Source organism: Furipterus horrens, unplaced genomic scaffold (assembly GCF_987537825.1).
Source record: "Furipterus horrens unplaced genomic scaffold, mFurHor1.1.pri manual_scaffold_4, whole genome shotgun sequence".
NCBI lineage: Eukaryota > Metazoa > Chordata > Mammalia > Chiroptera > Furipteridae > Furipterus > Furipterus horrens.
In genome coordinates, this window is record NW_028327174.1 from 139,429,525 (window position 1) to 139,444,285 (window position 14,761).

General features: G+C 35.7%; 1 protein-coding gene across 1 annotated transcript in view; it reads left to right on the plus strand.

The window, feature by feature from the left end:
* BNC2 (basonuclin zinc finger protein 2) overlaps positions 1-14,761 on the plus strand; it is a 438,326-nt gene that overhangs the window by 142,713 nt on the left and 280,852 nt on the right. The window contains exon 2 of the mRNA XM_090274080.1: positions 1,622-1,822. Within this exon, the coding sequence (XP_090130206.1) occupies positions 1,622-1,822 (201 nt within the window). The remainder of the gene's footprint in view (positions 1-1,621; positions 1,823-14,761) is intronic.

Below are 14,761 nucleotides of genomic sequence, written 5' to 3' on the forward strand. Positions count from 1 at the left end.
CAGATATTGAATTTGCTGCTTTTGAGACTTTTTTGTGCTTAATGGTGGTGAACTGGAGGGAAGTTTAACAGAAAAGCTTTCAGGAGATGTCGGTTCTAGAGGGGAAGGCACATTTGTGTCAACATAGTGTACGTTTTCTCATCTTTTCTCATTGTCCACTAATGACACAGAGCTGCCATTGAAGCTCTTTTCTGTTTCTTTTGTTGTTTCAGAGAGTAAGGTTTATTGTTATTCTTCAGTTAAGAAGGAGCAAAGAGAGTGGTACATTTGTCCTCAATATTTGTAGGTGGTTGAAGATTAATGTTCCTTACATTTTAACTTTAGGAAGGATGGCTCTTTCCTGCTGACTACTTTTATGAGATGACATGAATTTAGCTTTCCATTTTGAAGTTACTGTTTATGTACAGTGCATTTTGTTCAGTTCTGCTTTTCCATAAATAGGTAAACACTAATAAATAGATGTTTTCTTTTAGAAACTGGTTTAATTAAAAATATGACATGCTATCAAGGTTCTATCTTATCATGCAGGAAAACAGCATAGAATTTTCCTTAGAGATCTTGAATGAAAAATGGGAGTTTTTATATTCATTACTTTTTGTCTGAAATGGGACAGGCTTCTTTTCTTCTTTTTCTTTTTTATGATTTGAAAGGACATTGTAAATGCTTCATTCAGGAACTTTAACAAAGGACTTCTCTCCACTTTTGAGCTTTAAGAAAACGTATTTTTTTCCTTTGGCATTCAATTTCTTATTACTTAATATCCAATTTAGTAATTAATGAATAACCGGAGGAACTGGATATTAAATAGTATACATGTATGTATTCTGCAAATGTTTCTTGTGCATCTTCTATGGTTAAAAAAAAAAAAAACTAGGTTGATTTATTTACTTCTTAGATTGTAAAGTTATGTCCCTGTGCGTATTATTTTCTCTAGGAGTCTATATGTGGTTATAAGAGCCTAGCACATCCTATATGACTTTTAGGAGTTAACATTTAGAAAACAACTGAGCCAACTTTACATTCTCTTACATCTGAATATTTTTCTTTCTTCCAGATTATCTAGAAAAAATGTTTAAGCATAGCAGTTTACAAATGTTAAAAGCAAAGACTGATGTCAGATAGTGCATGTTATACCTGAAAGCATTGTTGGGAAAAATTCCCTGGGAAGGGCCCTAGCTCCTCCTGGCCACATGTACTGTCCTTCCGTGATCATGGTGCTGCTTGGAGAATGCAAAAGCGTGTGTCTATCTGTGTGTCTGGAGAGAGGTTATTGCAGGGTGTCATTTGGTGCCTGACAGTGGAACAGTGCAGTTGACTCTGAGCTCTGCTATCCAATGACATGCAGTGGCTGAGAGTTTGAAGCTGATGGTTGGGTCTCCAGTGCTGCCTGCACACCTGACAGGCAGCTGTTAAACTGAGCAAAGGCAAGCTCGGGGAGTCACAATCTATGCATAAATGATAGGGGTATCTGTGGAGAAGGTGCGAAAGAAGCTCTGACCCCCTCCCTCCCCCAAATCTCCCCCTTCCCAAATGAAATGCACAGTTCAGCCAGCTTCTTAACTACACTACACTCCTGCTACTGGCTGCCAAGAGGCTCAAAAAATCCACCTTCACTTTTCAGTCAGAAGAGGCAGAAGTGGATGTGAGAGAAAGAGAGACACAGAGAGACAGAGAGCCAAAGAGGGCAAGAGACTTGACTTTAAGAGACTCCTGTACTGACAACTCCATGCAGTTCGGAACCAGAACGACTGCGGCTGAACCAGGGTTCATGGGGACATGGCAAAACGCTGATACTAACCTTTTATTCAGAATGTCCCAACAGGTAAGTTACTTTCTTTTTTTTTTGAAAAAGAAATCTTGAATTGTTATGTGCACTTTTGTTCGTGCTGTTTTTCTTTAACATTTAAAAGAAAATGATCACTTCATAGTTGGGCTCTGTTTTGTCATAACTGTGTTACTGGAATGTGCAGGGTTACTTCATGGTTTCCCTAAGGGCTCCTTAAAAGAAAAAGGGGAAAGGATACTAAAGTAAAAGAAAGCAAAGGCATTTGTTGCAAAGTTTCACAGTACAACCTGGGTCATGAAAAGACAATTTATTTATTTGTTTTCTGTTAAATTATTATTTTTTAATCCACCATCCAACAATTGTATCTTTCCATCTCTATTAATCACTTCCTCCAAGTGTCTGCTATCTCAGAGGAGGTTCTCCAACCAGTGACAAAATGTAGGGGCCCCTCCGCACAGCCCAACTGACTTCCTGGTGCTGGAAGCAGCGGACTCCGACCTGAGGACGGGAGGCTGTGCAGGAATCGCTGCCAGCGTCCAGGGTCGCCGGAGGAGGCGGCGTGTCTAGCGGGCTGTACCGGCCGGTCCCAGCTCCTCCGTCCGCCCGTCCGCCCGCCCGCCTCCTCGCTTGCCCCTGCGCTCCCCGCCGGCTCTAGCTCTGCACGCCCGCCCGCCCGCGAGCCCGCCCGCCGGCGCACTCACACTCCGGAGCAGCCTCGGCGTCCTCCCCAGAGCCGCTCCTCGGTCCGGGCCACGCTGGCGGCGGCTGGGTGTGCTGGCTCTGCCGAGAAAGCCGAGGTGTTATGTGAGGCCAGCGGCTACTGATAATTAATCACCGGAGCCGGCGGCTTGTACCATGCGCTTGGTGATACGCGCCCTGCGCGCTAGGCTCCTCTTGCACAATTGCTGGCTCTGCGGCTCCGAGGGGGAGCGAGGGTGAGAGGAAGCAAAGGGAAACAACCCAGAAACTTTCCTCTTGGACTGTGCTCAAGCGAGGGAGGGAAGTTCCCTGGTGCCTCCCTCCTAGACACGTCTTGATTTTCAAAAGCCTGCACCAAACTCAGACAAAGCAAGAGTTAGTATGATATTATCATCCGCACAGCACGAAAGTATTACTGACAAATACTTGGATTTTAAGCAGATGGCGGTTGAGAAATTAATATTGTTTCACTTGTTAAAAAAATAGTATAACTGCTTTCTTTAAAAAAATCTGTTTTGTTTGTAAGACTTTATGAGAATTAAATACTTTATTGACTTAATTTAGAGTTATAAAGTATTGATAATGAAGGACAGAAAACAATTTACCAGGCTCTAAACTGCCACAAGTTTAGAAATACATCTGCAGAAGATTGTGAACAAAGCCAGGGTTTTGTAGCATTTAGCTAGCGAATAGTTTTATCGCACAATTCTAGATAGGATAAATGCATTTGAATAAGGTGTATTTTGACATATCCTGTAGAGGGACCCTGATTACTGCTGATACAGTAAGCTGGGTTTAAATGCAATCAACATAAACCCAATAAGCAACTCTATGTGTAATTTCCCATTCTCGCAAGTAAAGTTCATTTCCTCCCAGTGACACTCCTTGTCTTTGCAGTGTGCTTTGAGAGGTGTGTTTCTGAGGCATATCCCTGCCTGGGTAGCACTGTTCCTGGTTGGAACACGGAGTGTGTTTTCACTGACTTTAGGATTAAATAGCTTGTGTCACACTTTAAAAATTAGATGTTACCTTCAGGGTTTTGTTGAGTTAGTGGAGTGTGTGTGTGTGTGTGTGTGTGTGTGTGTGTGTGTGTGTGTGTTGGAAGGGAAAATTGCTTTAGGTCTCCCTCTAGCTAGAAAAGAGTTAATAAAACCAGATAGAGATAATGATCAATTGATAAATGGCTATTGAACCACAGAGATGGTGTTAGATTGCTTCTTTGGCACTAGCCTATTCCAAGTAGATTTGAATCTAAGGAGACATTAAGTTGTGGAAAACATTTTAACTAAGAAGAAACAGCAACAATAACAACAACAAATAAAAGTAAATTGTATACACGGTGGATAAGAATTGGGAAAAATAATTTGAAATTGCTCAGAGAGAGAAACTTGTACAACTAAGCTATTATGATGTCTTTGATTTAGCTATTTGACTATGTGGGTATAAAAATATCTATTTTGTGTATACCTATGTGTATGGTATGTGTAATAGTGAACTTCAGTGACTATATAAACAGTAGAAATAGAGGGAAGTAATTTATGCATAATAATGCTATATAAAACTATAATATTAATTATACTATTTACTGAACAGTAGTACAATAAAGGGAGAAAAATCACAGTTTTAAAAAAATGTTGTGATTCAACTTTATTTTTATTTTTTGGTTTTGATGTAGTTAGTGACTCCCCGCTCTTTTTCTGTCATGGTTAGTAAATGTTTACCTCCTGTGCTTTTTTGGAACGCATGTAAAAGAGGGTATGAGTATACATGTTTCTTTTTTTTCCTTCAGGATGACACTTTAGTTTGTATAACTATTGTGTAAACTTAAATTCAAACTAAATGTAAATCTGAAAATATATGTGCTGTATCTGTTTAATATGTTTATTTTCCTACCTGTAGTTCACCAGCAATGCTGAATCAGAGTGTGTGTGCATGTATGTGTATGTACAAGAAAGACTCTTCTTAAAATGATATCTCTTGAAGCCAAGAGTTTCAAGGAATACTAGTTTCAATATAAACATTAAACCAGCTTTTGTCTTACAGGTAAAAGTTTGTCCAGTTTAATCAAGTATGCAGAATTCTGTGTGTCTCATTGCTAAGGCATTAAAAAGGCTTTTCTATTATTATTATTTTAAATTTCTAGGAAAAAAACTGAGCTGATGAAATAAATTTTTGGTATATTTTTATTTCAAAGTTTTTTGTAATAACATAAAAGCTATTTAGATTTACTTGATCATTTCATTAAATATTAGAGAAAACTGACTAGTAGTTTTCAAAACTGAGTTATAGAGAATTCACCACCAATGTTATTTAACTACAGCAAAAGTTGTAGTGGGAAATGTCTCATGAATACTGAAATTTAATAATCTAGGTTTATGTCTTTTATAGGTAAATTAGGAAATAGAGATATAAAAATCTTTGTCTTTTGTTCCGTATGAGCGAAGTAGGATATGCTTATACGTAAATCTTTCAGTTTGTCTAATACTAACAAAAAGATACCACAATATGAAGCCAATTTAGAGTTGGTGGAATTAAGTATGTTCTGCTGTAAAGTTAGGGGTATAACAATTTGAGTGCATTTTTCTGTCTCTGCATTTTTTCCCATATTCAATTATGATCTTTTCAAAAGGGATAATTTTTTTCCCATTCAGACAAATATTTGATAACCTTAAAGGGCATGACTCTTGACTTTTGTAAAGGGAGTTCTTATTTGGGTTACTTTGATCAGTGACAGGCAGAGAATGACCAGAAACTCTTTACTCATCTTCTCTGTTAATCTCTTGGAGTCCAGAACGTTATTTTGCCCATTTTAACCTCATGAAGTTTTTGTTAAAAGCAAAAAAATAAGGCCTGCTTTTGAAGCTTTTTTTTCCTTAAATCAGAGTTTTAAAGGTGATTTTTCTAAAATGGTTTTTTTTTTTTTATATTTGAGAGACCAGCATATAAAATTCTTCATAAGTACCTCAAGGGATGCAATAATCTTAATATATTTTGAAATCTTTTCAGAATTGAAACCATAACAGGTAAATGGCTATAGCCCATATTTTACACGTTTACATTACTAGAGGCATTTTCCTTTAATTATTGGTGAGGTATATTTAACCTTTTCAAATAAAATGTAGATCCCTTAATAAGGTCTCTTTTCAGACATGAGTGAAATACTAAGTTAGAATTATAAATGACTCTGTGCATCATTATGTAGTAATTTAGGATTCACCCAATGATGTAACACAATTAACAACATAATTTCATTGTGAAACTGTGTCTTATTAAAGAACACTGTCTGACATTCTCTTACAGTTGCTTTATTTAACTTCATGTAAATATTATTAGTAGTGACATTTTTCTATTGTGCATTAGATTTTCTCATTAGCATGATGTGTTAGTTATCACCAGAGAAATAATTTCCTAGATAGGTGAGGAGCAAACCAAGAAAGCTAAAAATTAAATCAATGATTTACATTAATACCAGAGCATCTGTTCACCAGAGATATGACAAAGTAAAGCAAACTTTCTTACTGATATAAAATCTAGCACATTTCAGAGAAATGATAAATAAAATATATTGTAAGAAATATATAATAACATTGCTAGAATCCATTTAAAAGCATGTTCAATATGAATTTTTCTCCCAGTAGTCTCTTAGTTCTTTCTATGCATACAGGCAAACAGAGTTTCATTTTGTTGAACATATATTTTAAATTGGAAATGGTGGTTTTGTCTGTCTTCTTACACTTCTCCCCTAAATTATTTGAGTGTTTATTAACTAAGAGCTTAAAAGGCACATATACCATTTTTCTTACAAGTCAGATGCCTAATTGTATATTGTGGTTTGATTCTTTTTATAGGTCATACAATACATTTTTATTCTAAACTCTATCCCACTCATGTAGACAACTCTTTTAACATAGGATGTATATTCTTATTTAATCAGAGCCCTGAGTAAAGCAGTTGATAGTTAATGGTCTTTGAAAATGACTTTCATTGCCAGGCATCATCCATCCCTAGGTTTCTGCCCTTTTTTCCTCCTCCCTTTTTACTCCCTTTTTAATGATCATGTCTTACTAGAAAAGGATTAAGTTGACCAAACTTATGGTCGTGATGCTAAGATAAATATTTATATTATATTAGGAGACATGTAATTTCAGCTTGTTGAATTACTAGGCTGCTACCTCCTGTTTAGTTCCTCTCTCTAATTTGAGTGATAATAGGTTTTATTTTGAAGTTTTAACTACAGACATATATTCAGATTTAATTCTTAACATCCATTCTGATAATGTAACCCCAAAATAGGAATATTTGGATAATTGTTAAAATACCAATTGTAGCAAAAGAGACAGGTGTTGTGGAAGTCTATATATAGCATGCAGATTTCACTTAACAGATACTGTCTGATTTGTAATGCATTGGGGAAGTAGCCATGGAAAACCAGTAAGTCGTATAGATGGTATTTAGGTGATGTTAGTGCAAGTAAAACGTGCACAAACATATTCTCAGATGTGTATGAGGTATACATTAAAAGCTTGTCCACAAATTTCAAGTTTATTTTCAACACACAACATTAAATGAATTTGAACATAGTAGGTGGTCATTTTGAAATTATTTTTCTGATCTTTCTGTCATCTGCAAACTGGTACTGTGTATTTGTATAATTTGTAAAGCCTTTTGCTGAGGTGAGTCAAGTAACCACAGTTGAAAAAATAAATCCCTAAAGGTGCAGATATCTTATCTATAATTGCAGGTATTTTTTATAATTATATTTATGAGTGTATCTTAACATTCACTGATAAATCCAATTATTCATGCATGCCTTTATGAAAATCTGATTAATGTAGTGACAGGACTGATTTGGGCTACCACAGCAGCACATACTCCCACTCTTGTGTCAGGGTTAAGAGCTGCGGCAAATCCTCCCTAACTAATTAGATGCTGAGTAAGGCATCTCCGAGAAGTTGGGGCAAAAGTGAGTGGGTCACAGCCAAAGCAGAATTGCAAGAACTCCAGTGATAGTGAAAGCATTTGGGGTTGCCAGGTCGTTGTGACATGGGGAGCTGATTCCTAAGGAACAGACAGTTACAGATAGTGAGCTGGCGTTATCCACTTCAATGAAAAACAAAAATCCTAATGCTTCTCCCTTCCCACCTTATATGCATTACAACACTCCTTAAAGAAAGTTAAGTTGGACATCCACCCTTATCAACCTGCAAAGCTTTTGAGAGGATTTTTTTTAATAAACATAAATAGCTAATGACTCTATACTATAGCTGAAGAGGTATTTTCTGAACTTGGGACTCTTGATTAGAATGTATATATCAAAAGGAATGATAGAAGTAACTGGAATTTGCTTATAGCTTGTGTCCACAATTTGAATCATAGTGTTTGAACTGATACAGGAATTAACTCCTTTTTTTCTACAGAGTATTGTTAGGGAAACTTGTGGTAGTAGGAAGAAAAGAGTGAATCATGGGATGAGTTTTTCAGTGAGAGAAATTTTCTCTTAAGACTCCTTGCTTGTTATTGTCCAAAGAACATGGAATATAATGGTTCCAATATTTCCTTTCTTGTGAGGTTTGGAGCCTGGCTTGTTACATGCATAGAATGAATTCTTTACCATGTGAAAACCCTCTTGTATCTTTCATGGCATGCTGTTGCCACTACATAACCACCCTTCTCTAGGCCTCGGTCAGAAGATTATGTGAAGGTTGTAGAAAATGATTGATCTCACCCCTGTCTGCCAAAGCTGATGCCATTTTTATTTCCCAAAAAGCAGCTGGCTTCCACATTTTGCTTGGTGATCCTCATCTACTGAAGAACTGGGCAGAGGAAGAGAAAGGGAGTTCAAAGACCCTTTCAGGGAACTTTGACATCTATTTTTAAGCTTTAGAGAAATAAAGGAAAGGAGTCATAATTCAGGATTAACAGCTTTTATATCCTGACATACAAGCAACTCATTGTGTAAAAGAGCAAATGTTTTTCCTATAACATGAACTAGTAAACAGGTGAGAAAAATAAGATGAAAACATTCTAAGTAACTCAAGCTCTAAGAAGTTTTAATACATGCCTATGACATCCCCCAAATGATACCTACGGCTCTGACTTCCAAGTTACTCACATCTCACTGAGCATGACCTGTACTGCCTTCTTCCCCGGCTTTAAAAGAAAGTTTAGAGAATAGGAAAAATAAAAGTGTTGATTCTTTTTAATTTGTGCATTCTTTGTAGAAAGTCTAGAAAATTTCATAGTATACATTCAAACCCTTTGGTGAAGATTTATGAGTGGAGTTCATTTGGGTGAGAACAGTGTGCAAATTCATTCTGTTTAAACACTCTATTTAGCATTTCATGCTGAAAAGTCTGAGATTAACAGAGGAGAGGGAGCCCTGTATCATTTCTTCATTCACAGAGACTTCCTTAATGGAAATGCTTGTGGAAAAACAATGCATTACTCAAACCGGCTAGCTTAGAAATCAAATTCGCAGCTTATTAATCATCATTCCAATTAACAAAAAAAAGAATTGATCCTTTAACAACAAAATACTATCCTTTTACTTTTCTTTAATTAAGCCTGTCAGTTTTTCATTTCTCTCTGTTAAGAAAATGAAAATGATGTTGAACACTAGGAAGTTACTCATTGAAACACTGATTCTCTTGAGCATATCTGACATCTTATTTACTCAGTAATTTTGGACTGCAGTGTTACTTTGCTACTATCTTAGGGCTTGTGTGTTGTTGAGGGGGGCTATGATTTAAGTCCCACTTCTATTTGGTTGGCAGCAATTTACTTAATGACCTGAATACGTGGTTAGTATTTTCCTCCTTCTTTTCCCTGTTCCCATAGACCTGATATTTTTCATTCCTTATTCTCCTTTCACCTCATCTCTCTTTTTCTGAATTTCACCTTGTTTTCACTGGCTCTTTTTGCCCTAATATAAATTAAGGCAAAAATTGAAATGCACCTGAAACGTAACAGTAATTGAATAAGGCATCTTTTTGCCAGTACATCATTCGGCAGAGTTATGGGAAAGAGGTGCCACCCTCAGATGTGGTCCTCAGTGTGTAAGTGCTGACAGGAGGACTGTCCCGGGTTTTGCTATGGAAGGGTTCTTTAAGTAAGAGCGTGATAAAAACATGTAAGCAGGGGCCCAGGCTTATCATTCAAAGGCGCTGAAAGGCAGCTCAATTTGATCCTTCGCCTGTGTAAGAAAGTACTTAACTGAGAAGAGATTGTGCTTTTCTGTTTCTCTTCCTTTTTTTAAAAGTAATTCTTGGACTTATTATTTTGTACAGTTAAACTTCCATCTACACAAGAGAGAGCATTTCCTTAGAAGGAGGAAAACGTGTTAAGTTTTCCTTTAGTAGGCTGAAGGTATGACTCTTTGATACTGCAATTATTTAATGAGTTAACTGAAACATTTAAAAAAGAAATTGATGGCAGGGCTAATGAATGACATTATGAAATTGAGATTTAAAATGTGCAGTATGCATAACACAATGAGGATTCACTACTGTTTTGTATTTAATAAATTTTAACTCATTGTCTTACACTGCAGAGAAATTGTTAAAGTTGACAAGATTAAAAAATATCATTCTATATGGGAAAGACATAGCTTTCAGTATCATACCTGCTGTTCTTTTGTGTGACTGTCATGAATTTTTCAACTTTATTAAGGTGTCTTTTAGTGGCTATTTGTTCTCTAGAAAGTTCTTTAGGATTCATATTTAGCCAGACTGCCTGAATGTGTGTGTGTCGGGTTGAAAATAAAAATTTCAGGATAATGACTATTTTACATGCCAAAAATAATTACTTTAACCTAGCTTAATATAATAACAAAGCTAATATTAAAATGAAAACCTCCATTGGCAGAGTTTTAATAATTTCTTTTCTTCTATTACAATTTAAGCAAGAAAGATTTTATTGACTTAAATCATTAGGGTGGCTATTTGGGGCACCTAATTGGACATAGGTAAAGAAAGCTACCCACCACTGTGCCCTCTGCCACTGACAGAGGACAGTGGACATGACTGGGAGGCTACTTACAAAATATAGGATAATAATTATACACTGAGCATATTCATGAAAGTGTCCCTTGGGTGAGAATGTCTACAAACATTCTCTTTGTTGATCTCATCTCAGAACATGACTCAAGAGTCAGCTAAGTTATCTGTTGCTTTATCTAATACCATTTTTCTTTTATTCTTTCTTTTTTAGGTATAAGTATTATTAGAATACCAGAAAGAACCCAAACCAAAGCCCGGATCTAGATTTTGTGGAAAGACTTATTCTCTTGCTATGGAAAATAGCAAAAATCTTATATTGTCATGTGGTAGTACACTCACATGTAGAGCATAGACATGCAGAAGGTCTATACCTGTCCATTGGTTGGTTGTGGAAATTAAGTGATTTATTTCTAGGTTTGTTGACCAAAACTGTTAATGGCTGCCTTAAATGCAGTGAGTGTGTGGATTGTCTCACCCTGAAAAGAAATTCTTCATTTTGGGAATCCCACTTGAGTGATTCCTTACACTTTGTAATCTTTTTGCTCCTTGAGTATAGCTTTTTGGTGAAGCTCAGTGCCATTCATTGGGAAATAGCGAGATTGATTCTTATGTTGTGAATTATTGCCCTTTTCAACCAACAAGAAACTACAGTTCTTTTCAAATAAGTTAGAACTAATCTGGGAGAGAGGTACCAAGGTGGAACTCTTTGACTCCAACTACAAATGTCTCATCATTTCCCTTCCCAGCTACTTTTTTGTTTTGTTTTGTTGGACAACTTTGGAAAGTAATCATGTAACTGAATAAATCTTAAAATATATTACTAATTCTATACTCTGCTAAACAGAGTTCATTGTAAATTTTTTTTTAAATTTTTACTTTATTTTTGGCATTTATTATAAATTAAGTAGAAAGGATAGAAAGAGAAGTCCAACATCTGGGAAAACTTGTTTCAGTAGCTAGACTGGAAGTCCAAACCCTGGCTTCATACAGGTGAGATGTGTTAAGGGAATAAAGGACTCAGGCATTTAATAAACCCCGCCTGCCTGTCAGCTTGGTTTTTCATGCACCATTGTTGTTTAAATAAGAAAAAGAGTGTTCACAACCTGTGGGGAGATTAGAGTAATGAAAATGAAGTGTTAATCTGTTGATAGCAAGCCCATCTCATATCCTGCATCCTGGGTCACATTCATGCGTGTATAATATATTCCAGGTTTTCTCATGACCAGAGAAGCTTGGATGTTCATTATATTGAAAACACCCTTTTGGTAAAAAGTGATGTTATTTTAACTTGTACAAATAGTTATTTTTAATGATTTCTTGATAAACCAACTGCTGCTTGCCTTTTGAGTATTCTGATAACCTGTTGTTTTGTATGTGCCAGTATTCTTGTACCTTTGGAGTCACTTTTTTTTTAAACAAATGCAGAATGCTGAAGTATATAAACCCAGTTTGAGATATTCTTTTCTAGATGTTGGTGAATTAATAGAAATAAGGAAGGAGTTAAGTGAGCACAGTTCTTTAATCCCCAAAGAACACAGGTTAAATGTTATTAAACATTCATTATCTCGCTCTTTATTTTTCCTCTTAAAACAATAAAGTGCAAATAAAATAATAAAATCAGGAGTCTTCTAGAACTGCTTTGCAGCAGCTGCTATGATGAGAACCTGAGCAGACCAGCCTAAAGCTTTGGTTATCATGGGTGGAAATTAGTTGTGTGTGTTGTGTCTATGTGTTCTCTTTCCCCCCATAAAATTCCCTTTCTGAAATACAGTAAATAAATCAACATGAATGTAATGAATTATACTGCTCCTAGAATTCATGTTTTGTTTTTTACCATTTTACTAATTGATTATTTGAGAAGTCTTCATTTTTTCTAAAGCCATACGATTAAAGAAGAAAGAGAATAAGTTTAGTCTTAGATTATATGAAGTTGTTTTAAAATCATGTGAACATTTACATGCATGCTGTCCCATAGGAACATCTTTTCAGGAAGCACCTTAGAGATGGTTTTGAGAAAAGTTAAAAGGGATGGGAGAAGTGAATTAATAATTGAGTTCCAGGTGTTTGCTTCTGATTGCTCAGATTTCAAACATAATAGATATTAAGGAAAAATGCTTCCCATAAGGAATATATAATATTGTCATTGAGGTATCGGGCCTTGGGCTATATTTATGGAGGTCATACAGCATTTTCTCCTTTCTTATTTACTGGGAGTTGTGGAATGAAGTACGATCATTATGATTTTGTGAACTGTTTACTTAAAGTTCAGGTTTTTAGGACTCAAGAGAATTTCAGGATTAAAGTCTGATTGTGAAGTAAATTTGGCATATGTTCAAGGGTTTCTTTATTAAGGTGAAAATGGGATAAAAATGCTTCTCTCTTAGGAAGGAAACACCTAATTAAAAAATAATCTTTTACGAATATGGGCCAATGATGAAACATAATTTCAAAACAGTATACTAAAGCTGATTTAAATTTTACTCTTTTTAATAAGTTGGAATATATCTGATCATAGCTTATTTAGTGCATTTCTATACTGCATAGTACATCAGAGTTTGCCTAATATAGTTGAATGAAGCAGAAACGTACTTTCTTTCTTTCCTCTGCTAAGTAGAGTACTTTTAATTTGTTTATGAAATCCACTATTAGGTAGAAATACTGTGTTGTTGTGGTTGATTGGAAATAGTGAACGTTGAAAGGTTTTTCCCCTTGCATTTGCTTTCAGTTAAGAAAAAAAGCAAACAGTGCATGGTGACTTTGTCATAGACATCTGCTTTTAGGTAATAATCATTTTTAAGGAAATATGCTGTGACTTTTGAGGTCATTTGAACCTGCAATAATGTCTATTTAATATAAGTATAAATGTCAGATTGTGGCATACATGGGGAGCTAGTAAAGATGAGTATTTGCTGTGATAATATTCATGCATCCTAAATGTTGGCTTTTAAAATTTACCTTGAAGATGTATTCTATTTTCATATTAGGGTCAGTTTTCACTTAAGTACATGATCTTTCTAGAAAGGAAGTACAGAAGTGTTAACATGTGACCAAACAAAATTGATATAGATCTGAGTAATAGTTTGACGTGAGCATCTTTTTCTGGGCTGCAGAGAAGAATGTGGTTGATTTAAAACCAGTGTGAATGTTAGTTGAACCACTGTATAAGACCAGGTCATCCGTCCTGGATTTGCTTTAAAAATTTTTTTTAATTATGAAAACGAGTTTCTTTTTTTTGCACTTATGTTTTATTGAACAACTATATTTTGAAACAAAATTGGCTACCCCACTGTCTTACCTTGTGTAAGCTCATGAAATATGTATTTTAAAATATCTGTTCCTAGATATCCTTCTCTTTTTCTTCCACAAACTGCAAACTCTCTGTGGAGTAGTATGACATTTTAAAGATCAGCAGTTGTCTAAAGGGGCCTTGTAGATTGTAAGGGAAGTTAAATGGGTAGTAGAGTCAATCTGGTGGGGACTGTGGTGGACCAGAAAACTCTTGTGTCAACCAAAGTGAGGTAGCAGCTCCTTACCTCCAGCCAATTGTTGGCAGGTGGGAATGCAGGCATAGTGTTTTTGAGATCCTCCTCTCTTTTAAATGAGAAGCCAGAAATCCAGATTTTTATGTGAAATCTCCTGATTTTTAAATCTTGGCAACCTTTTCAAATACTTTTTAAAGTGTGTGGTCCAAACAAAACTCATCTGCAGGCTTTATTCAGCCTACTGGCTGCCAGATAGAAACCTCTGTTTTAGATAATATTTTAATGGATGAAGATAATAGTTTCATTGCATGTGATCATTCATCCTGGGAATTCCCCACTGGGATGAACTGAATTCTTCATTTCTTTTTTACAATTAAAAACAAAGTTTAGTAAATATATTTCTGGTGCTGATAGTTTTGATGTATAACTTTTCTCCTTATGACCCACATATAAAGAAAATAAAATGTGAGCAAAACAAAAAATGGTCAAAGGATTTTAATAAAGGTTAGAAAAATAAGAATTTTAGGATTATGGGGGAAAAAAGGGAGATTTCTAAATTCTGAAAAGAATTGCATGATTTGTGTCAGTTACTGGTACAGATAGATGAAAAGCTGAATTCAACCATAAAAAAAGTTTTCATCTCACCTTTATGCAGTGGATTTTTGTCTCTGAATCTATGTGGGATTGCTATAATTTACCAGGCAATCGATTATGATGTCATGAGGAGGAGGTGGACCACAAGGGGAAAACTTCCCCATACTAATTTGTGCAAGGCCAATATTTTATACAAGCTTCAA